General features: G+C 39.5%; 1 protein-coding gene across 6 annotated transcripts in view; it reads right to left on the bottom strand.

Annotated features, from left to right (window-relative positions):
• LOC113051571 (cadherin-5-like) overlaps window positions 1–24,345 on the bottom strand; it is a 34,508-nt gene extending 10,163 nt beyond the window's left edge. Inside the window, exons 1-3 of one of the 6 annotated variants that reach the window (XM_026215460.1) lie at window positions 24,071–24,345; window positions 19,975–20,056; window positions 11,906–12,130 (exon numbers count right to left, since the gene is read on the bottom strand). In XM_026215460.1, the coding sequence (XP_026071245.1) occupies window positions 11,906–12,130; window positions 19,975–20,056; window positions 24,071–24,168 (405 nt within the window). In that variant the 5' untranslated portion in view covers window positions 24,169–24,345. Of the gene's footprint in view, window positions 1–11,905; window positions 12,131–12,728; window positions 12,752–19,121; window positions 19,144–19,974; window positions 20,057–24,066 lie in introns of those variants that run through there. The other 5 variants (XM_026215455.1, XM_026215456.1, XM_026215457.1 and 2 more) reach the window with 5 other exon arrangements.
• Between the last annotated feature and the right edge of the window lie 511 nt (window positions 24,346–24,856).

Here is a 24,856-nt window from a genome sequence, read left to right as displayed (position 1 = left end):
CAAAAACGAGAAAATCACAATTTGTGTATCACCATTATAGTGTTCAGTGTTTGCTTTAGCTGGGATCTTGGCTTGTAACTTTTTACTTTTAAAGTTTGTTTGTCAAACCAAGAGCAAAAATCATCGCGTTTTGTTGATTATGTAATCGTTGTTTGACATGAGTCACTGAACTCATTTACAGTCTTTTCTCAAAGTAAATCTTCCATATTGATTGTCACAGCTTTGATTCCACAATGAAAAAATCTGTATTTTCTATACATTTTGTAGGTATCTCTTGCAAGTGATTCTGATTTTTTTTTTTTTTTTATTAAAGAATTTTAATTTTAGGCACACACAGATAACAATAATCAACGTATGAATCTCAACAACGGTGACAAACAACATACTCAGATAAACAGACCAACTCTGAACATCACAAAACTAGATACAAAAAATGTACATAAAAACAGCAAAAATAAAATATAGTTAGAATAAAAAGTTAAAAAGACAGTTCAGCTCATAATTTATTCATGCCGCAATGCATGATGGGAGCCATGGATGAGTTTTTATTGGCTACAACATGCTTTTTTGATGGTCACCATTGTTGTGATGCTCACGCTGATTCCTGATCTCTGTGTGTCTAAACAAAAGATTTCTTTTTTTACGTAGAACTAACTATTAAAAACATGTCATACTATGTCAGAAATGCTGGGTTGCTTACTTTTCTTTTTCACTTAATTTATGTATGCAGTAAAGAAACCTAAACTCAGGCATTCAGGTCACTCGATAACAAATAGCTCTAACTACAATCAATGGCACACACGATTGCCTCTGCTGTGGTCTGTATGTAAGATATAATTCAGTCACCACAGCCACATAAAATCTAAAGTTAATTAACTGAAGGGTCAAGATCCCAACTAAAGCAAACACTGACCACTATAATGGTGATACACAAATTGTGAATTTCTTGTTTGTGATTCTGCTTGTTAACATCAGGTGTCTTCAATAATGCTCAATCATAACTCAATTAACTTCTTAATTCTCTCATTAACTTCAACTCTGCTTCAGTGTTACTTTTAACACTGCTTTAGTGTTTATATGAGTCCACACTCAAGAGTGTTTAATTAACACTGGGGATTTTGCTGTGTACAACCCACATACCAGAACAGGATGCAACATTCTTCCAACCCCCATTAACGACCACAAGTAAAAGGACCGCTGCAATAGGAGAGTTATGAACAGTCTGAGCTTATGTAGTTTAGTCTTTGTATAGGGGGTTGTGCTTTTATATTCTCCCTGATCAGGTGACAACCACAGGTGGTTCCTGTACCTGTTCTGTCTGTGGCTGGTCGACATTAGGCAGGGATTCTGGCAGAGGTTAATTGTTGGTGTTAAGTGGGACCTCTGTTGTTGTAGGTGGGGTGTACTGTTCATGTGTATGTAGGAGGTGGCGCCTGCTTCTCACATATGAGGCATCTCCGGCTTGGACCTTGTAGCTGTTTGACTGTGGTGCTTATCCTATTACTGTTCCCAGTCTGTCATATCCCTTTCCGTTTGTAATCTCACTGTCTGCCCTGCTTGCAATGAGGCCAAGGGTCTGGCTGACCTGTCATAGTGTGTCTTTCCCCTTTTTCTGATACGTGTTAAAGCTGCCTGGACCTGTGTTTCTACCTTTGGCACACACATGGCTTTGGTCATGGGAATAAGGGTCTTGGTGTGTCGAGAAAGCTGGCGCTGGGCTGGTGAGGGCAGCCCATCCCTTGGTATGTTGCGTAGATTGAACAGTGCCGCATATACATTGTTCCATCATGCCTGCATTTTTTCTAGTAGGTGTTTGGCTGAGAGAACAGCCCTCTCAGCAAGCCCATTTGATTGAGGGTAATGGGGCTGCTGGTGACATGACAAAAGTCCCATATGCAGGCAAATTCTTTGAACTCCCTGCTTGTAAAATGTGTTGTGTTGTCAGTCATTAGCTGCTGAGGAGCTCCATGGGTGGCAAAGTGGTGCTTTAGTCTGGTTATAATGGTCGCACTGGTCATGTTTGGGAGTTGGTCTATTTCAAACCAGCCGGAGTTTGAGTCAACGAGTACCAGATGTTCTTTCCCGCCCCACTCAAATACGTCTGCTGCTGTAAGGGCCCATGGTAAGTCTGGTATATCATGCAGATGAAGGGCCTCCTTTGTTTGGTGTGGTCTGAGGGCATTATAAGGGGCGCACCAGGAGATTTCATGTTCAATGTCCTGGTATATGCTGGGCCAAAACATGGTTTCTCTGGCCCTGCGCTTTGTTGGTTCTAGGCCTGGGTGCCCTTGATGCAGCTGTATGACATAATAGTGTTGCAGTGAGTGGGGAATGACAAAACGCTGACCACGGAGCATTAGGCCATTATCAACTGTGAGTTCATCCCTAATGGCATAGAATTGCCTGAGGACATGTGGCAGCTTCTTTGATGAGTCCGGCCAGCCCACGGCAACAACTTCAGATAAGCGCCTGCATAAATAGTCTGCCTGTGTCTCCTGTCTCAGTTCCTCAGTTCTCCTTGAGGAGAGGGCTTCCACTGTCATGACATCATAGTCCTCAGTAGATTCGGCCCAGTCAGTCGAGGGCAGGTGTGCACGTGAGAGCGTGTAGCTCTTTGCCTCTCTTGTAGACGACATTGAGGTTATAGTGCTGCAGCTTAAGCATCATCCTCTGAAAACGTGTGTATTGTTTTTTTTAGAATAGTGATGAGGGGTTGATGATCCGTTTCAACGGTCAATGGACGGCCATATATGTAATCATGAAATTTCTGACAAGCATAGACAGGGGCCAGCAGCTCCTTTTCTATCGGAGCGTAGCATGACTCAGTCTCTGTAAGTGCTCTTGAGGCAAACGCCACTGGTTTGTTGTTTTGGAGACAGACAGCACCCAGGCCATGCTGAGAGGCATCTGCAGATAACACCATTGGCTGGTGAGTGTCAAAGTACTGGAGTACAGGAGGACTTGTGAGGAGTTCTTTAAGTCTAGTGAATGCTGCCATGTGGTGCTCTAGCCAGCTCCATTCTGCATCCTGAATCAGGAGCTGACCCCTGCGGTGCTGTAATTTCACTATAACCCGGGATGAATTTTGATAAATAGTTTGTCATGCCCAAAAACCTTTGAACATCATGTTTGTCTGCTGGGGTTGGCATAGAACGGACTGCATCTGTCTTTGTAGGGTCAGGTTTTATGCCCTGGTCAGTTAGAAGGTGACCCACATATGACACCTCAGATACCCGGAAACGGCACTTGTCAAGGTTGAGCTTAAGATTTATGGCACGTATTCTGTCCATGACTTGCCGGAGGTGCAGATCATGCTCTTCTCTGGGCTGCCCCAAACAAGGATGCCATCAATAACAATGGCACATGGCTGTCCTTCAAAGAGCTGCTCCATGCACACTTGTAAGACTTCACTTCCTGTGGAGATTCCATAGGGCATCCGGAGGAAGGTATATCGGCTCGCCGGGGTCATGAAGGTGGTCAGATTTGATGACTCCTCACTGAGTGGCACCTGCCAGAAACCACACTTTGCATCAAGGATGCTGAACACCTTGGCTCCTGGCATGTCAGCGATCACCTGTTCTACTGTTTTCATGGGATGATGTGGTCTGAGGAGGGCTTTGTTGAGGTGTACAGGGTCAATACACAGTCACACAGCACCATCTTTTTTACGTGCAGCCACCATAGAAGACACCCACTTGGCTGGCTCCTGAACTGGCTTAATGACTCCCAGTTTAGTCATTCTGTTGAGTTCATTGACTATTTTGTCTTTCATTGCCAATGGCACTCGTCTGGGAGCACATATTGTAGGGTGCACAGAGGGGTCTAGGTGCATGTGATACACTACTGGCAGTTTGCCTATAGTGCTGCAGTCAAAAGGTCTTCATACACTGTGAGCTCAGGGGCCCCCTGCTGGAGAGCGTGCACATTCAGGCCAAGTTGAAGAAAGCCTAGTTTGATGCTGTCTCTAAGACCCAATAGAGGTTTTACATCACTGTCAACGACATGGAACTTTAGTGTGCCACATGTGAAGTTTAAATCAGTGAGAGCTAAAGTCCTTACGATCTGACCAGCATAAGCCACAAGGTTGACAACATGGCTGTGATTGATATGAGTGCCTGGGTCGATGTGCTGGAGAACACCTCTGGACAGTACATTGCACCAAGCTCCAGTGTCAACCTTCACCTTAAGTTGCTTCCCTGTGTTGGAAGTGGACAGGAATATAAATATCTCTGCTCTATCAGCTGGCACCTCTACACTTTCACAGAAAAAAAAGTCTGCTGGTTCATATGCAATCTGTGCATCAAGTTCACTGATTCTGTGTGTCTGTCCTCCCCTGCGTATGGTGTGGGGTGCTCTGTTTGGCTGAGATGGACCTTGTCCTAGTCTGTTATAAGTGCGTGTTTTGCTTGTTCTGCACCATTTAGAGAAGTGGTTCCATTTTCCACATGTGTTGCAGCGCTTGTTGAAGGCTGGACAGCTGCTGCGGTTGGGTGAATGCTGGCCACCACAGTTTAAACATGTAGAAAATTGCACTGCACAAACTTCGCTGTCCTTCTTTGGTTCTTTTTTTATTTCTTTGTTGCCTTTTTCAGACTGCTCATGTAGCATGCATATTTCGACAGCTGAGTTTAAAGTTTGATTTTTTTTCTTTCAGCTGCTGTGTGCGGATATTGTCATTGTGAATGCCACATACTAATCGATCAGTTTGTCATGCAGAGTGCCAAATTCGCATTTTCTTGCTATTGTTTTTAACGTGACAATGTACGACTGGATTGTTTCATTTGGCTTCTGGTTTGTTGTATTGAATGCATGTCTGTCCATAATTACGTTCCTTACAGGCAGACAGATTTCCTCAAACTTCTTTACCAGTACCTCTGAATACTCCGGATCCTCCTCCTCCTCGAAAGTGAAAGTGTCATTGCACTTTTTTTGTCGCTGCTGGCGTTGCTGTAAATGCGCCACTCGCACTTGAATTTCGGCCAGTTGTCCGCAATATTTTCGTCAAAGACGAGGGGGTCAATTTTACGAAGTCCTTGTGCCATCATCACTACAGGCACACTTCTGACACCATGTAGATGTGTATAGACAGATTGACTGACACTTTTTGTAAAGCCGAGGTCTCGCTTTATTCACTATACAAAACATTATCTTATTATTTCCGTCCTCCACCCATCATCCCCCAGACCTCCTATGGCATCTCTTGAAGAGAGCCAAAAGATAGATAACAAGTAAACATCGATATAATTTACACTTAGTTGTTATACTTACTCGGTTTTATTAAGTTACAGCTAATTTTAAGGTGAATAAAACGACTTGCATATTCAAGTAGCCGCAACAAAACCAATTACATTAATTTACCAGTGGGTGGCAGCTGTGCGCTGATGTATTGCTAATGTGCAACAACAAAACAGAAGAAGAAATAAGGACGGTTTGAGAGCATGCGGAACAAGCAATGTTTTGAATTTGTCCGCCAATTTTTCTGAACTACTCTGCTGTTAGAACAAAGACTAGAAATACAGATCTTGTGGCGAATTACTTGTAACTAGATAAAAATTAAAGCATGAAAATTCTGAGATATAATTCGAGAACATATCAAAAGTTCTCAAAATGAGCTCACAGTAGGTTTTAAAATGAATCTTTATGTGCCACTGATAATTAATTGTTTACTGTAATATTTTGTACTGTTCTCTCTATAATTGTATGACACTAAGTCTTTGGTTACTTTTTAGGTTAAAAAGTAATTTTTCAGTTCATACTTGTATTGTCAATATTTGTACTACATCACAATCATAGTAATTAAATGATCACACATTTAAAGGGGTCATATGATGTTGCTAAAAACAACATTATTTGGTGTAATGAAATGTGGTTATGCAGTTCAAGGTTAGAAAAACACATTATATTCCACATACATGATAGTTCCTCCTCTATGTCCCACCTTCAGAAACGCACTGGTTGGCCAGCTACCCAGTGCATTGTGACTGGCTGAAAACCTCAAGTGTCTGACAGAAATGTTAAGCCCCTTAAAGGCATCCTATTATGCTCTTTTGCAATGTCTTGAATTTGTTTTGGGGTGTACTAGAACATGCTTGCATGCTTGGTGGTTAAAAAAAAGTTTTTTTTTTTTTTTTTTTTTACATAATTTACATTATTACAACAACTTTCTCCCCATCCTGGCACAAATGGCTTATTTAGTTCCGGGTTTGATGAAGGCCCACCTTTTGAAATACAAAATGTGATGTGATTGGTTAGCTGTACCAGTGCCTTTAGATTGGTGAACTGTTTAGACAGTGCTTCATTACTGACCTGTCCCTTGCCAAAGCAGCAAGTTCCTCCGTCTGCTCCGGTTTAGTTAAGGATGGTGTCAGTATGACATATCAGTTTGAGCAGAAACCTTTGCATGCACTGTTATTGCAAGACATATTACAATGGTAATGTTATTGTTTTTTTTTTTTTGGCTAAATCACCTTTTATTTACAACCACTTAAAATAACTGCATGTACTATGTACAGTCATGCCCACAAATATTGGCACCCTTGGCAAATATGATCAAATAAGGCTGTGAAAATTAATCTGCATTGTTAATCCTTTTGATTTTTTATTTGAAAAATTAACAAAAATGTATCCTTTCATTGGATAATAAGAATTTAAAATGGGGGGGAAATATTATAAAATAAATGTTTTTCTCTAATACACATTGGCCACAATTAAGGACACCCTTTTGTTGAATTATTTTTTAAACCTCCATTTGCCAGTTTAACAGCTCAAAACTGTCTCCTATAATTCCTGATGAGGTTAGAGAACACCTGACAAGAGATCAGAGACCATTCCTTCATCCAGAATCACTCCAGACCCTTCAGATTCCCAGGTTCTCCTCTTCAGTTCACTCCTCTCATTTTCTGTAGGGTTCAGGTCAGAGGACTGGAATGGCTATAGCAGATGCTTGGTTTTGAGCTCAGTGACCCATTTCGGTGTTGTTTTTGAGGTTTGTGTTTGGATTATTGTACGGTTGAATGATCCAAACATGGCCCATTATAAGATTTCTAACAGAGTCAGTCACTTTTTGATTTTTTATCTGTTGGTATTTAATAGAATCCATGATGCCATGTGTCTAAACAAGATGTCCAGGACCTCCAGCAGAAATATAGGCCCACAACATCAAAAATACAGCTGTGTATTTCATTGTACACATGGGGTACTTTTTATCCCTGTTTTCACCAAACCCATCTTGAGTGTTTACTGCTAAAAAGCTCATTTTTAGTTTCATCTGATCATAGAAGCCAGTCCCATTTGAAGTTCCAGTCGTGTCTGATAACTGAATATGCTTTAGTTTGTTTTTGGATGAACCCTCCCAAACAACATGTGTTGATGTAGGTTCTGTTTGACAATTTTTTTAAAGGTTTTCTGAACCAGAAACTCAACTATTTTCTGTAATTCCCCAGCTGTGATCCTTGGAGAGTCTTTAGCCACTCAAACTGACCTCCTCACAGTGCATTAGGACGATATAGACACACATCCTCTTCCAGGCAGTTTTCTAACATTTTCTGTTGATTGGAAATACTTAATTATTGACCTGATGGTAGAAATGGGAATTGTCACTGCTCTAGCTCTTTTCTTAAAGCCACTTCACCAATTTGTGAAGCTCAATCATCTTTTGCTGCACATCAGAAATATATTCTTTGGTTTTTCTGATTGTGATGGATGATTATTGGCATCTGGGCTTTGTTTTCCCTCCACTTTAAATTTCTGTGAAACAGGAAGCAATGGCTGGATAATTTCATGTTTATAATCATGCTGGAGTGCTCAAAATTGTGAAAATGAATGGGAATATACTTCAGAGATATTTTACTCATAAGAATTTCTAGGGGTGCCAATAATTGTGTCCAACGAGTATTTGAGAAAAACATTAATTTCATAATGATATTTCCCCTCCGTTTTAAATTCTTATTATCCAATGAAAGGATACATTCTTGTGAAATGTTTTAATAAAAAATCAAAAGGATTAACAATGCAGATGAATTTTCACAGCCTTTTTTGATCATATTTGCCAAGGGTGCCAATATTTGTGGGCATGACTGTACATATAAGTGCATATGCATTATTTTTTATTGTTATTTAATTATATCATAATAACATGAACTGCAGTGAAACTGTTATACAGTTAGTAGGGATCAAGGTTTCCCGTGTAACTGCTGTACACACAGCAGCGCTTCACTCAAAAAATTGCTTTATCAGACATTACATGCATTATTAAATTAAAATGACGTCCAAACCAAGACAGTCCGTTTCCTTCAGAAATACAGTGAGATAAAATCACCCACACTCAATGTATGGGGAACACTGTAATCTCATAATTCTAAATTATGCAGATTACATCATTGTCTATTATTGTACTGTCAGCAATTTATTCTAATTTATTATAAACATGTTTTCATAATTGTAACATACATAATTATTCAGATGCATGTGTAATAACTAGCAAAAACTAGATGGCTACAGCAGCATTTCTTTGAGTGGACTTTGGAGTGATATTTGTACATTTGAAGATTTTTTTTTATGACCACACATACACACCACACACAGACTACAATTCCAAAAGTGAAACAGCATAATAGGACCCCTTTAACATATTGTGATGCCCTGTCTGGCCAGAGCGATGAGACATAAACATCATAATATTGTTAAATAAGTAATTGTGTGCACATCCCACCTTCTGGCAGGTGCAGGACAAAAGAAACTACTGAAGTGAAAAAAAAATATAATGTAGCGGCAACAATGATACTACAATGAGAATAAAAGTTGGGCGGCGTTATGCAAATCTTCCCACATACTGAAGTAGATATGTGGGGGTGTATTAGAACGAGTCATTTTAAGGGGGCCATTTTATTTTTAATTTCAAATAATTTCTTGCGGATGCAGTATACCTGTAACCACTGTATTTTATTTTTTCTTTATTTTTTTCATTATAAAAGCACTTCACAGCCTACAACTTCTATGTTGATAGCTTACACATTTCAATATTTTTATTATAATTAATAATAATATTTAAAATAAATAAGTCAATTGCACAGTTTATTAACACTTTGACAAACATATTTGTAATGTATTTTATAAATGTCTTAAACTTAGTTTTTCTGTTTTTACTTTTAGAACCCAGATTTGACAGAACTACACACCCATATGAGGCCTACTTGTTTTACTTCATGATCACCCCAGATACTTCTCTAACTAACCTGCTGTCACACTCTTTGTGTGTTTTCCATTGCCCAAATTCTCTGTGACCCAGTTTCTGTCTCCCGTGTTTGGTTAGTTTGATTCCAGGTGTGTCTAGTTTCTTCCAAATGTTTTCCAAGCCCTTTTAATTAAGTTATTCCATGCACCTGTCTGCCCTTCATTATACAAACCACATACATGTGTCTTCCTCTGTGTTCCATGTTGGATATACCCTGTGTTGGATTAATAAAGTGTTATTTCGACTATCCTTGGCTCTGCGCTCCTTCTGGGCAGCGTAACGTGACAGAAGACCCGACCTACATAAGTTTAAATTTAGTGTCCATCATTGTGTCCATCATTGCGGTGCGAGCTCCGCAGGACTGCCATCCTCCAGCGCAGCTGTGGTCGGAGTCTCCCTCACCTCCGCCTCCAGCCTCCAAGGCCTGGACTCCGCCTCGGCCCTTTGACCCGTCGGCTCCACCATGGCTCCTAGCTCCCTCCTCTCCACCGTGGCCTTGTAGTCCACAAGCTCCGCTTGGCTGCATTGTCCCTCCGGCTCCGATCCACTCTCCGCGTCGGTCGCCAGAGCCATCAGTTCCCCCTTGGACCTTCGGATCCTCCCAGTCACCCTGGTTGTTCGTCTCTCTGTCTCTGCCTCGGCTCCTTCTCCCAAATGTTTGCTCGAATAATGAGGATAGGTAACCCATTCAATTGATAAATTAACGGCTTGTTAAATATGTAAAGGAAACTGAACTACTGTAGTATTAATTAAAAATAAACTGACGTTAGAAACCAATCTCTTGCTCTCCTTATTTTTCTATATGCGTGTTAACACAATTCAGTAGCAAACACTGACGCCAGGATGTGGTTTTTCCCAAAAAAACATTTTACTTAAATTTCAGTTTAATAAGAAATAATTGAAGTCACATAAATCACTGTTTACACAACTCACTTATATTACACTGCTCATTTATATCTCATTCCTCACTTACATTACACTGCTTACTTACATTACTCACTTATATTACATTACTCACTTAAGTTAATCACTTATATTACACTGCTCCCTACTATCCATATGCATCTTTGCTCTTTCATGTTTTTGCACCTTCTTCGAGAGATGATGCATTTCGGTGATACGTTGTAGTTGTCTATGTGATGTCCGTCACGCTCTTGCGATGGAACAAAATGCAGTGTTAAATTAGCAATATAAAGCCTCAGCTACTTCGCAGCCTATTAGCCTTTTTCTCCGCTCATACCAGGTCCTCGAAAATCCTCGTTTATACGACTTCCCGCCCTTTGTAGATACTTATTTGATGTTTAAATTTGGTCTTGGTTATCCTTATTGCTACGATGAATTAATGGTATTTCTTTCAATGACATGATAGAAATAATTTGCGCTGAAGTAATGTTCACCATGATTTCGATCAAGTTCACCTGATAAAGGCATGGCTGTCCCCGTCTCTCTGTTTTTTTTTGGGGGGGGGGGGGGGGGGGGGTTTCGCATTTGATAAAGATATTAAAGTATTTTTTTTTATTTTTTATTGTTGTTAAAATTTTTAATTGTTTTTAAATATTATTGGATGTCACTGTTCCCACCAGTCATTGCACAAGTTAAGGTTATGCATGATGACGAAAGCACGTTAGGGCTAGCCATCCCGTAACTCATTGAGATTGCATTGCAGTGCCTGCAGTTCGAAAAAAAGGATCTTTGTATGGAAGTCTATGAGAGTACTCGGTCGATTCTCAGTTTGACAGAAATCACCAAAAAAGGGGCGGTACCACACAAAAGAAAACAAAACATCGCCGATTGGACTATGAAGAGGCAGCACAATCAGTCTAGAATAGTGAAAGCTAGCATAACACTGTGGTTGAATGTAAAAGAAAAAAAAAAAAACTCCCTTTCCTTTGGTGGTGCATTGCCCAATCGCCCCAATGGAGAAAACGCCACTGGTTCATACCCCAAAATGAAAATTCTGTCATAATGTACACAGGTTGTTCTAAATCTGCATAAAGTACTTTGTTCCATTGAACACAAAATAAGATAATTTGAAGAATGTGGTTAACTAACAGCTTCTGCTCCTCAGTAACTTCAAGAAAGAACGAAAAAAAAAGTAATTATGCTTGTACATCCAACCCAGTGGCATACTTAAACTCATCATACTGCTACCTCCTCAGTTTACAAGAAGCTTATCCTAAATCAGATGTCATGTTTTTGCTTTGTTTCAAAATGTTTGCAATACAAGTTAAAACTGCATAAAAAAAAAAAAAAAACCTTTACCCTTGAACTGTCACTATCTTAATTTTTTTGTAATTGTGTGTGATGAATTCAACATAGTTTTCAGTAATTTGTAATGAATGTTTGAAGCACTTAAGTTACTGGAGTAATGCTAACTTTTTTTTTTTAAGACAGTTGGTTCAAACTAGATTGCTGTTCAATCTAAATACAACTTACAAAAAAAAGTTGTTTGAAATGCTCAAATAGTATATTGTACTTATTCATTTAGTTGTTGAAAAAAGTAATTATTAATTACCAAAACTTGTGTGTAAGTTTACAATACTAAATAAACCTATTCTTATTTCACTTTACTTTTTTTTTTTCTAAGGCAATCGGTTCGCATGCTTTTTTTAAGTAAGCTTTACTAATTAGAATTTACAGTGTCATTGTTAAGTCATTGTAAAGACCCTTTACCTTTCCAATTTTACCAGGTGGGTTTTGTGGAGGCAATTCCTCAGACACATAAAGTTTATCCCAATTCCAGTCTCTCTTATGTCTTTTAAGCACTCTGCTTGGCATGGATTGTGTTTTCAGATCTTGGTGGACATCAGCTCCCATGCTGAGGGTACATAAAACAACCAGGACACCTGCCCAGAAGCCAGGCTCAGTCAACTGCCTGCAGGCTGACTGTTTCATCATCTGCACATGTGAATGGAACAACAGAACAAAAATATATACATCAATACATGTCTTTGGAGATGGTTTCTTCAGCCTGACAAACTTCAGTATGTTTAATGCTGGAAAGAAAGAAAGTGTTAGATTATATCATGATCTCTGTCAGATATTACTGTGAGTTTGCCTCTTTGCAATCCCTTCTCCCTTACTGGCTCCAGTCCACAGATGTTTTCTATTATTGTTGGAGTGTGTAATCCCTCCTCCCATCTGGGTTCTCTCTCTCTGTTCTTTAATTTTATGTCTCTTTACCTCAATGTATATGCACATGTGCAGATGATACATAGAGTTGAATCATCTAAGAATGGTGGGGGACCTCTGTGGGCACAGGTTACTGGGTTTAGTATGTCCTATCCTGAAAGTTGAAGTGTTCCGCCAATATTAGTCCTTACATGTCCAGTAATTGCTGACTATATGCTTACCTCAGCTAACTTGTAATCCATATCTCAGTGGATAAACTAAAACACCACCCCTTGCAATGCAGATGTGGCAGTTGTTACGTCACCTGCTGTGTTTAGCCAATTGAGGGCGCTCACAGGCTATAAAAAGGTAAATGATGTGCTACCTGAGATACGTCACCTGTTGAATTGTTGCGTCGGTAACGCGTTTCCGTCACTTCCGCACTTCCGTCATTCCCTGGCGCTAGCAAACATCAAGGTTGCAATTAATTTGGAGCATCGGTTTCGATTCAGTGATTGCTGCCGTGCGGCTATGTAAAGAAGCTGCTTTTCATTTGAGGCACTCGTGTCCTTTTACAGCTGCATTGCTGTCCTGTTTCCAGAAACTATTTTTTTATTATTATTTTCCTTTTTTTACCAAACAATCCTTTGGGTTTCTAATATTATCTTCTTGTTTTCAAATATTATTTTTTTCTCTTTCTTGTTTTTTTCAATATTGTTGCTCTGGTTGTTTTTCATTGATTTTGTCTACCTGCATCAGTTGCATTCTTTGCTATTATTTTTGATATTTGAATTGTTTTACGACAAAGTCCTAATTGCTTGACCTCCTTTCTGCCTCCTTTTCTTCATATTCTTATATCTTGTTGAATTTGTTCCTGTTTCCATTTATTTGTTTATTTCTGTGGGAGGTTTATATTGTTGTTTTGTTTCTTCATATTCATATAAATATTTTTGTCTTGGCAGGGTCTGGGCACCAGGGCAGAGGACCAGCTTATTTTAGGTGGTGGCACCCCCGTCACAGTGTGCAGTGATTTCTCACAGTGTGTTGTGGTGCGTCTTCAAGTGTGTGTGTGTGTGTGTGTGTGCACACCGTGATTCACTTATAGGTGGTGTGGTCTGGTCAGCCGCTGTCCTGTGGTAAGCTCCAGCCCCTTGCCTTTTGGCGTTGTATCAAATTTCTCTTGGTGGCCCATTGGGCTGAATAACCAAATGCTCCATTGCCTATTTTAATATTGGTTATAACTGTCAATAAAAAGATTATTTTTATATTGTTACCTCTGTCTCTGACTCGTATATAATTGGTGATACGAACCTGTGTTTGCCCTTTTAAAAGGTGGTTTGATTAAAATCTTTGGGTGAAATTCCCATCGTGGCGTAGTCTGGTTATATTTATTATTGTAAGTCGCTCCCCCGTGACGTAACATTTTCAGTCCCCACCGACTCCCCGCGCCACACAACTATATAATGTGTGAATGTAATACATTTTGGAAGAAGTTTGTGAGCAAACTAAAAGGCTTAATGTTCATAATACTTTCCATGGGCCCATGCAAGGACTGAGAATGGTGAAAGTGAAAGTGACTATTCATTCAAAGGAGGCTATGCATGTATCTTTACAGAAGCAGAGCCGCAAGAGGCGCTTCAGGAACAAACAGCTTCAATGGCTGTATCAGAGCCACACTGCACCGCATACGTGTGCAGTGTAAATTGTCTAAGCATTAATGGTAGGGAAAGCCCTTATACTGGAGAACGGCCAGGTATGATGTGTTTTTTGGAGGTTATAGTACATGGAATAATTATCATATGACTTTTACATACATGTGACCTGTTACAGGTCACCTGTAAATGTGAAAACCCCTTTTCCTTTTCAGTCTTGCAAATTTTTCATTTTTTGCATTGCCTGGAAAACCACCTCATGCAAGTTTTTGCTAAATTGGTGGATTTCCATTAGGCGTATTTTCAATTCGCAATGTCAGTTTGTGCAATCTGAAGAGAAATGAAAGCACAGCTTTGTCAGTCACCAACACAGCCAAAGGTAGGTACTGTTGATTAGAGGGACAACAATGAATAGAGCAGAAATGAAAACTGTATTTAGATGACTTGGCTGAATTTTTATTAAGAAGTATTATTTGGCTCTGTAAAGTTAAAGGCCATGTTGCAGGGTTAATTTTTTAATGAATTTGTGCAATTTGCTTGTTGGTAATAAACATTTAAACTGTTATTCATTGTATTTTATATTGTTTGTTATCACAAAATGGAATATAATACGAAAAAGTAGGTCCTACCTTACAGCAGTCTCCTTTCCCCCACAATGCATTGTATCACGTCACATTGGAGAGATAATTTACCAAAGCCCGCATTGAGAGCATTGAGCGCGACTAGAGAGAGACGAGTAGTAGACGAGAGTATTAAGATAGTTCAGATTATAGATAAATAGATAAATACATACTGTAGATATATATATATATATATATATATATATATATATATATATATATATATATATATATATATATATATATATAGACAGACAGATAGATAGATAGATAGATATCGACCAACAGAGACCCAAACGCACTCGTTTCCCTACACACAAGCTTTCCAACGCAGTTTCCATGGGACAGCACCCACACAAGCACCTGCCCAACACAGCGACAGACATGCGGCTACGTTTGCAACAACATTTTCACCGGAGGAAGAGATAAACGCTTAAAAACGCCGATATAACTAGCATGATGCCTTCTATTTCTAGATGACAAAGACAAAGTTGACCGGTACTTATCTGAACTAACGTCATTATCACTGCCACTAGATATAAAGAAAACGTTGATTTTTCACTCGGTGCTATTCAATGACAGTAAAAAAAATATATGCATCGTTATTGTGCACTGCTGCTCGTAGACTAGTTACAGTGCTCATTGCTGCGTTGCTAAATGATAGCAACTCACCAGGACACTTCACCAACTCTCCACTCATTCTCCTCGGACCATGCATTTAATTGCCTTTGACGGCTATCAGTTCTTGGCAATTCCTCATTTGCCCTTTCACATCTGGCTGGTTTGAAATTATACCCCTACGGGCCATCATACATGTTAGCTCTTGCCACCTCTTCCTCATCCCAGTCAGTCGCTATTGTTCTGATGCTGCATTCCAGGCAGGTTTTTGAGCTCGTAATCACGATTTCATACCACGACTAATGTCTTTGTACTGTTCCAGGCAAGTAACGCCAAACTTTCTGAGCACAAGGAATTGTAGCTAGATTATTTATTTTATTGCAACGTTACATTGACCTAAAATCTTTTTTTTACGTGTACCACTTGCATAAACACTGCATCCGTAGGTAGTATTATTACTAGGGGCTGTCTTCATTGTTTAGCGTGCTGTGTGACTTCGGAACTCGGAGTACATCGATCTAGTACGAGTTCACGGGTGGGAAGTCACGGGTTTGAATGCCGTTCCAGTGCACTTTCATGGGTTTAAGGTTGGAAAAACACCTCTTATGGGTTGCCTGGAATGCGGCATCATACTAGGCTGAGGCTGTCATGTTTCATGAATGCACCGTCTCCTGCTGTATTCATGTTGATTGTTTCATGTGGGTGTTGCCTCTGATCGTCTGATTTTTGAGATCCTCCGTGTTTGTTCAGTCTCTCGTGTTCCTGCCCTTGCTTTGTCTCCTGTTCGGCTGTCTCTGGATTGTACCATTTACTCACGGATTATCTTCACCTCTCACGGATCTACCACCACCGTCATCTTTACCAGCGCACTCAACCCACTACTCACCAGTCTGTGCTGCCATCGAGGTCCCTGCGTCACTCTCTAACCATCATCCATCACACCTCTTTACAATAAACTCTGTTAACTTGCATTTGCCTCCTGTCTTCCATACGACTATCATGGAGGTAGCGAGTACTCAACCTTCCACTCTCGAAGAATTTCTCAGCGCCAGTGTTCGGAGGATGGACTCCCAGGAGAGGAATCTTAATGACACTGGTCGCGCAGTTCAAGCCTTGGTGACGCAGGTGTCCGAGCTCACTCAACAGTTCCAGCTACTATGAGCTCCCACTGTGCCGCCCACACAGCCTGTTCTCCCAGTACCATCAGAGACCCCGTCCCAGCCGGAACCACATCTCCCGATCCCGGAGATGCACTCGGGTGAGCCCAACTTCTGTAGAGCATTTTTAATCCAATGTGACATGCACTTTTCCCTACAGCGCAGAACCTTCGCCAGTGAAAGGGCCAAAGTGGCCTTTGTGCTAACTCTGCTTTCTGGGAGGGCAGCATTATGGGGGACAGCGGTGTGGGAGAACCAGGATCCATGCTGCGCCTCGTTTCAGGCACTCTCCGCCGAGAAGAGACGGGTCTTCGATCGGGCCGTCGCCATGAGGGAGGCGGCCAGGAGGCTGGTGGAGTTACGTCAGCATGAGAGATCCATCTCGGACTATTCCATCGAGTTCCGGACCCTGGCGGTGGAGTGTCATTGGAACGAGGCGGCGAAGTGGGACATGTTCCTGCATGGGCTGCCTGACCGCGTCCAGAAGGAGATCTATGCCCTGGATCTCCCCACGTCTCTCTACAGACTGAAGGAACTGGCCTTGCGGGTCGATGCACTTCTGACGCGGATGGAGAGGAGTAGCTTACCCAGCACCACATCCAGAACACCAGCGGACGTGCGATTCAGCGGCAGGGACGAGGTTAGCCCCTCCTACGATCACGAGCCCATGCAGGTAGGGCAAGCTCTGCTTTCCCGGGAGGAGAAGGAGAGGCGGAGGTCCCTTGGCCTGTGCCTCTACTGCGGGGGAGCCGGACATCAAGTCCGGTAAAAGGCCAAGCCCGGTAATACGTTAGGGGGCTACTATCGGGTGGGATCTCCGCCGAGAAGACCTCATCACTATCATCATCATCATCATCTACACTCCTCCCGGTAAGACTGAGATGGTCAGCACAGACTCACCACTGTCAAGCACTACTGGACTCAGGGGCAGAAGGTAATTTCATGGACAACACACTGGCACACAAGCTCCACATTCCCCTCAGACCCCTTCCGCGCCACATCGCGGTTCACGCACTCAATAGACAGAAACTCCCAGCCATTTCACACATCACTGAAGACATCACCCTCATCACATCAGGCAATCACTCTGAAACTATTTCCTTCCACATACTTGAGTCTCCCCTGGCACCCATAGTCCTCGGTCACCCTTGGCTCCTCCTCCATCTCCCCAAAATAGACTGGTCCTCCAATTCCATTCTTTCCTGGTGCAAAAAGTGTCATGATTCTTGTTTAGTGTCTGCCTGTCCATCTGTGTCTATGTCTGTTTTACAGGAGGAGGCGGTGGATTTGTCTAACGTGCCCGCGGAGTACCTCCATCTGAAGGAAGTGTTCAATAAGTCTCGTGCTGCTTCTCTTCCTCCGCATCGTCCCTACGACTGTGCCATATATTTATTGTCAGGTAAGTCTCCGTCTTAAGGAAAATTATATTCACTTTCTGTTCCGGAAAGGGAGGCTATGGAGAAATATATTTCTGATTCTCTAGCTTCGAGGTTCATCCGCCCTTCCTCTTCTCCTGCGGGGGCGGGGTTCTTTTTTGTGGGAAAGAAGGACGGATCACTGCGACCTTGTATTGATTCCCGGGGACTGATCAACATCACGGTAAATAATACTTATCCTTTGCCGTTGATGTCTTCGGCCTTCGAGAGGTTGCAGGGAGCGTCAATTTTCACAAAACTGGACTTACGCAATGCTTATCATTTGGTTCGTATCAGGGAGGGGGATGAATGGAAGACCGCCTTTAATACCCCCAGAGGGCACTTTTAATATTTGGTCATGCCCTTCGGGTTTCCAACTCCCCAGCGGTCTTCCAGGCAGTCGTCAATGACGTGCTGCGAGATATAATTGATCAGTTCATATATGTCTACCTGGACGACATATTTATTTTTTCTTCTTCTCTACAGGAACATGTGCAGCACGTCCAACGAGTGCTTCAGAGGTTGCTAGAGAATGGGCTTTTTTTTACAGAGGCTACCTTTCCTCCACTTCTCCCCAATTTGATGTCATTACAGAGTTGCATAAAAAAACATTAATACCAAAAACTTTTAAAAAAACTGATCTTTAAGACCATTTTGGAGACATTTTTAAAATGATATACATATCTTGAGTGATTTATGTACCCATTAATCGAAAGTGGTGGTTAACCTGCAACATGGCCTTTAAAGGCTAGTTTATATGAAAAGTGGGTGCCACAAGGGAATCATATTGATGAATAAACAAATAGTATAACGTTAAATGATTTCAGAGAGATGGATTGCATTAGGCTACATCTTATCTTTATGGGCATGAAGTTTCTGTCAGTTATCTAGATTGAGACTATAGTTTTTGTTTTAACTAAAATAATTTGTGCATTGTGATCAATGGGAGCAAGATTCAGTGACTATTTTAGACGGCCATATTAAGCTAACAATTAAGAAAGGGAAAAAAAGAGGTATATATATATATATATATATATATATATATATATAGTACAGACCAAAAGTTTGGACTCACCTTCTCATTTAAAGAGTTTTCTTTATTTTCATGACTATGAAAATTGTAGATTCACACTGAAGACATCAAAACTATGAATTATCACATGTGGAATTATATGTGGAATTATATACATAACAAAAAAGTGTGAAACAACTGAAAATATGTCATATTCTAGGTTCTTCAAAGTAGCCACCTTTTGCTTTGATTACTGCTTAGCACACTCTTGGCATTCTCTTGATGAGCTTCAAGAGGTAGTCACCTGAAATGCTCTTCCAAAAGTCTTGAAGGAGTTCCCCGAGAGATGCTTAGCACTTGTTGGCCCTTTTGCCTTCTGTCTGCGGTCCAGCTCACCCCTAAACCATCTCGATTGGGTTCAGGTCCGGTGACTGTGGAGGCCAGGTCATCTGGCGCAGCACCCCATCACTCTCCTTCTTGGTCAAATAGCCCTTGATGCCTTCGGTGTGACTCTACAATTTTCATAGTCATGAAAATAAAGAAAACTCTTTGAATGAGAAGGTGTGTCCAAACTTTTGGTCTGTACTGTATATATTTTACTTTGGTTGTTGTATTTGGTAGATTATTAATATGATTTCAGTCTGAAGTTATAATAATATGCATCATGCTGATGTATTTATAAGAATTGTAGTAAATGCTCATATCAGACAGAATAGGTTACTCTTTTCTGCATTCTGCAAATAAGGAATTGCTTGCTTTTTTCCAGCAAAGAAGAACTTGCTTATTAAAATAAAACTGCTATATATTGATAAACTGGATGAGATTCCTTAAATTTTGGACTATTGCACAAGATGACTGACCATAGAAAGATTGCTTATATGCAGTTGTGGTCAAAGTTTATAATGCAGTTCTCTGAAGTGTTCATTTTATAGAAGAAACAAGAAGACATCTTGGGAGAGGCAAGATTTTTGATTTGCCATATTAATTTGCAACTTGATAAGTCAATGGTCTTATAGCAGTTCTTTGTAAGCTGTTTAACTAACAACAAACTGTTCTCTTTTAATAGGCACCAGTCCAACCCTATGAAAGAGATAACTGTTTGCTTGATTTCTCAATGAGCTAAAACTTGGATTGGATTTAGCATAGAGAGGACTTACTGTGAAATATAGAGAGAGTTTAGACTTCGATGTAAAGACAGAGCTTCTTGTAAAGATGATAAACATAGATGTTCCAGGATTCCTTAAAAATAGGAAAATATAAATAGAAAGAAATAAGAAATAAAGAGAAATATAAAGTTCATTTTTATCAACTTCCTCCTATCACACACACTTTAGATTGTATTCTTATGAATCATGGGAAACAGCAGACACTAACTCTGTGACATTGTTAAAGCCTACTAATACATTGCCTAGCCTACTACTTTCCCATCTCAGATAACATGCTTTAGCTTGATGGACAATTCTTATGTTATGTTATTCTTATGATGCTATTAAGATGAGGTGGATTATGCTTCTTAAATTTTCCCAAATTGCTAAATCTTTGCTATAGGGACTCCTAAATTGTTCCACTCAAAATGGTTAGTTTCACATAATGTTTAAAAAGCCCTCACATCATAACAATGGATTCAGAAATTTAAGGGCAGTGCATAATATACTATGCTAACTATGCTTTGAGTTCATTCCTACTTGGATGTTCCTGTTATCATGTCTGTGCTTTCTTTTTTTTCATTCTCCAAACATAAGTTAAGGGCAAAAGGAAAACGTTGTTCATTATCTGCTATTTGGTAAGAGTTAAAATATTTTTTGTACACATTCTCTCTTACAAATATTATTTAAAAGAATCATTATAGAAATATAAACAAATTTAAGAAGGCAAATTTATATAATGACTTTATTCTTTAAGGTCATGACAAATTATCTTTTGCATTAGTGAATAGAAGTTAGAAGTTAAGAACATACTTGTGGAAAATAATGTATTGCAGGGACGGATTATATGATGCAGCGGTGCACAGATTGAGTAAAGCCCCCATCAATTGAATTTGCATTCTTTTTAGCAGTATTTTAATAGCAGTATATCAGGATTTTTTTGTTGGGGGTGCTAAGTAAGGGCTTAAGAGGGGTGCTAAAAATTAAGTTAAAGTAATGAATGCTTATAAGCTTCTGCTGTCTAAATAGCATGCAAATTCAGCCACCTTGTGTTTTTTTATGTACAGCAGCTTCGAAAAAGACAGATTTACAAAAAAAAAGTATATATATATATATATATATATATATATATATATATATATATATATATATATATATAATATATATATATATATATATATATATATATAATATATATATATATATATATATATATATATATATATATATATATATATATATATATATATATATATATATATATATATATACAATAATAATAATAATTCTGGTATTATAACTTCTAATCCCAACTGCCAAATATTAAATTTTCAAATTAATACAATTTATGAACGCAGATAGAAAAGAGAGAAAGGATTATTATTATTATATTTTATTGTTATGTATTTATTTTTTACACATCTAAGCTATTTAGTCATTTTTTTATGACCATCAAGTGTCAGTCGCTCTCAGTGGCAATTGGCAGGAAAACATGGTAAAATATACTTCATTTATTTATTTATTTATTTTTAACCATAGATAAAGTGCAGACAATTTCAACCATTTCCACACACTGATAGCGGACGTGCACGCCGTGGGGCTGAGATGCATCGTATCATGTGTCGAAGATAGCCAGAGAAATTTTAAAAAGCAGGCCTTTACATTTTTCTTATTAGGTTACTTTTATTATTAAATGTAATCTCCATGATGTACTGTCATCATTGAAAATGTTTTTTTTTTGTTTTTTTTTAACAGGTCTATTATTTTATATAATGAATTATAGGCCTATTAAAAAATATTAACACTGCAGTCATCAATGAAAATTCAAAAACAGCATGTTTAACGATAAAAATAAATTTATCCTCCTGCTTTCACTATACAGACCACAGGAGAAATATTAAGGGAATCTGGTGGGGAAATAGTAGGAGTCCCCATCAAACCCTGCCCGGATGCCGCCACTGCATTTTTGTCAGATATACAGTACTGTGCAAAAGTCTTATAGGCTGGTAGTATTGTCACCAACAAAAAATGGCTATGTTTTGCTGTAGTGTGTCAGTAGGAAATATCAGTTTACATTTCCAAACATTATTTTTGCCATTACATGTAATAATCCAGTGAGGTTTTGTTTTCACAGGGAGTCAGTAGCCAGTGCTTCACACAGAGATCTGATCTCACCATCATCCAGTCTGTCTGGAATAACATGAAGAAACAGAACAAACTGAGACAGACTCAATCCAGAAGAACTGTGGCAATGTTTTAGACACGTGAAGCTATAAAAATGCTGTAAATTGATTATAGATTTTATAAATTAACTTCTATTAACTTAATTAAATCAACATTTGGTGTGACCACTATGCGTTGAAAAAACACTTTTATCCTAGGTGCACTTGCGCATAGTTTTTCAGGTAGATTTGCAGTTAGGTTTCTTGAAGTATCTTGGAGACATTGCCACAGTTCTTCTGGATTTAGTCTGTCTCAGTTTCTTCATGTTATTCCAGATCTCTGTGTGGATCAATGGCCACTGTCAGACTCCTTGTGCAAAGAAAAATCTCACTGGATTGTTACAGTTAATGGCAAAAATAATGTTTGGAAATGTAAACTGATATCACACACTACAGCAAAAGATAGAAATAGACTTACAACAATTTTTTTTTTTATTATTTATTTATTTTAGTGAAAATACTAGTGGCCTAATACTTTTGCATAGTAATTGGATTTTGTACCTTTACAGATCATGTTAGTTATAGACAGCTTAATTGTTAGTGTAATCTCTTAATTGTAATCTCCATTGACACTTCTAATTGAGTGACTCCTAGAAATTATAAAGCAAGAAGAAGACACCTCACGCTCCTGCTGTTGAGAACGAGCATAGGAGGACATGCCCAGTACAGTTCTAATAGTAAAGACATTGTGTGAATCAGAGGTAAAAAACAATATAAATACTGTTCAGTTTCTTGCACAGAATGATAATTTAGTGTCTTTACACATCAGTGTATCATCACAAGCCGCAGGGTTAGCCGTGATTCCTATCCACTTACACTATAAGAGTGACAGACTGCAACGGTTTGAGTTAAATATATCAGTTTGTGTTTTTTTATTTATTTATTTTTTTACTTAAACTTAAACTACTTTTACTGGACAAGCAGTGTTCCATGAGTGCTGATATTTATTGTGACAGCACCACTTCGCCTGTCTGTGTTTGCTACACTGAATTCCAACTCTTGATTCTGCTTTACTTCTTTTATTTTATTTGGACTATTGGTTACTAAATATTAAGTTCTAGATAATTCAGTTGGCAGTTTAAACCAGTCATTTGAAAGTCTGTCTGTGTGTGTGTGTGTGTGTGTCCATGTGTGGGTTTCACATTAAAATAGGTTTAATCACAGAGCAGCTTCCAGCAATCTGCAGTCTGCCTACTCTCTCCTCTAGGAAATTCAGCCTGACATACATCAACTCTCCCCTCATTTCTATCTCATGTCTTCTGTGTCACAAGTTCCAGAAACCTGTTAAAGTTGTCATTGTCTGAAGTGTGTGCACTGCACCTGTTCTCACCTCTGACTCATCTGCTACACCTCTCTTAATTATTTTTTTATTATTTCTAGACTGAACTGAGATGTTTCATATGACCTTTAATAATTAACATCACCGACTTTAATTCTTTGTATGATGACACATCATTCATTTCTGCACCTTTTAAAACATTCTTACAGTGGCATATAGGAGGAGACTTTAAGAATAACCTGTAGCTGCTGTGCTGCTTCAAGAAAGCACAACAGATGGTGTATGGATTTATAAGTGTTTTTTTTCTAAAAATGTCCCATCCAGATAAGTTCAAAGTCTTCCCATGGGTAATCAGTGTTCCTTAGGAATTTCCTTCCCATTAGTCCAGGAAGTGTCATTCAAATCAGACTTTCAGATTTTATAAGATACATATAAGAAATATTGCAATATACATTGAAACTGAATTCAAATAAAATAGAACACACAGAGACACTGTATATATTACACAGTTATTAAAAGATGTAAATATCTCTAGAAACATAAATATAATCATACACTAAATACAGTTTTGTCAAACATAAAAAAAAAAAAAAAAATATTCACCTACCAGGGTCCCTTCAACAGTCTTCCTTGATTTGAAAATCCCTTCAGTAAATGAATTATCCTCCTCAGTTTCAGGTCAGCAGTGTCTGTTTCCAGCTGCATGTGAACCTGTCTGAGCTCCCACAGAGCTGCTCACTGGTTAATCAGGCCCCTACAGAGGCAAAAGTGATCAGCCCAGCCCAGCAGTTCCTCTGGCCGCTTCCTGTTATTGTCCCTGCTTCAGTCCAGCTCCAAACCCCTCTCTGGAAAATCAGATAAGATTCACAGCCCCCCTGACCACCAGAAGCTCTTACTGGCAAGCGGAGCATTGTGCCGCTGAATGAGAGAGAGTGAGCGAGAGATGGGGAGCGATTGCGACTGAGGGGGCTGGAGGTGGGAGATCATTAAGTTCCCGCTCGCTCGCTTTAAAAGGAGAGGAAAGCAAAAGTGACTTACTATCCAAAGCTATAGAATAAAGAGCATGATAAACAGGTTAAGGAGTTAAAGTAATCCCAAGAGGTTTTCCTCAGAGTGGTATTACATTTTAAAGAGGTGGTGACTGTCATATCTGCCTCAGTGATCTTGTCTAAACTAGTAAGTGAGAAAGGGGCGGGTGGGTTAATCTACTCGTGCGTTCAGCGGAGGGTTTAGTTTAGGGACTGGGACTTGTGGTGGATATATGTATATGATCTAAGTGTCAGTTTAGTAGGATTAATTGCATGGAATGGCTGGGCTGTTTTGACAGCAGAACTAAGATAAATACCCCTGGGCGCTAGACAGAGGCAATTGCTGAATTGCAGCCCTGCTTGAC

Source organism: Carassius auratus, chromosome 32 (assembly GCF_003368295.1).
Source record: "Carassius auratus strain Wakin chromosome 32, ASM336829v1, whole genome shotgun sequence".
NCBI lineage: Eukaryota > Metazoa > Chordata > Actinopteri > Cypriniformes > Cyprinidae > Carassius > Carassius auratus.
This window is presented reverse-complemented; position numbering and strand designations above follow the sequence as displayed.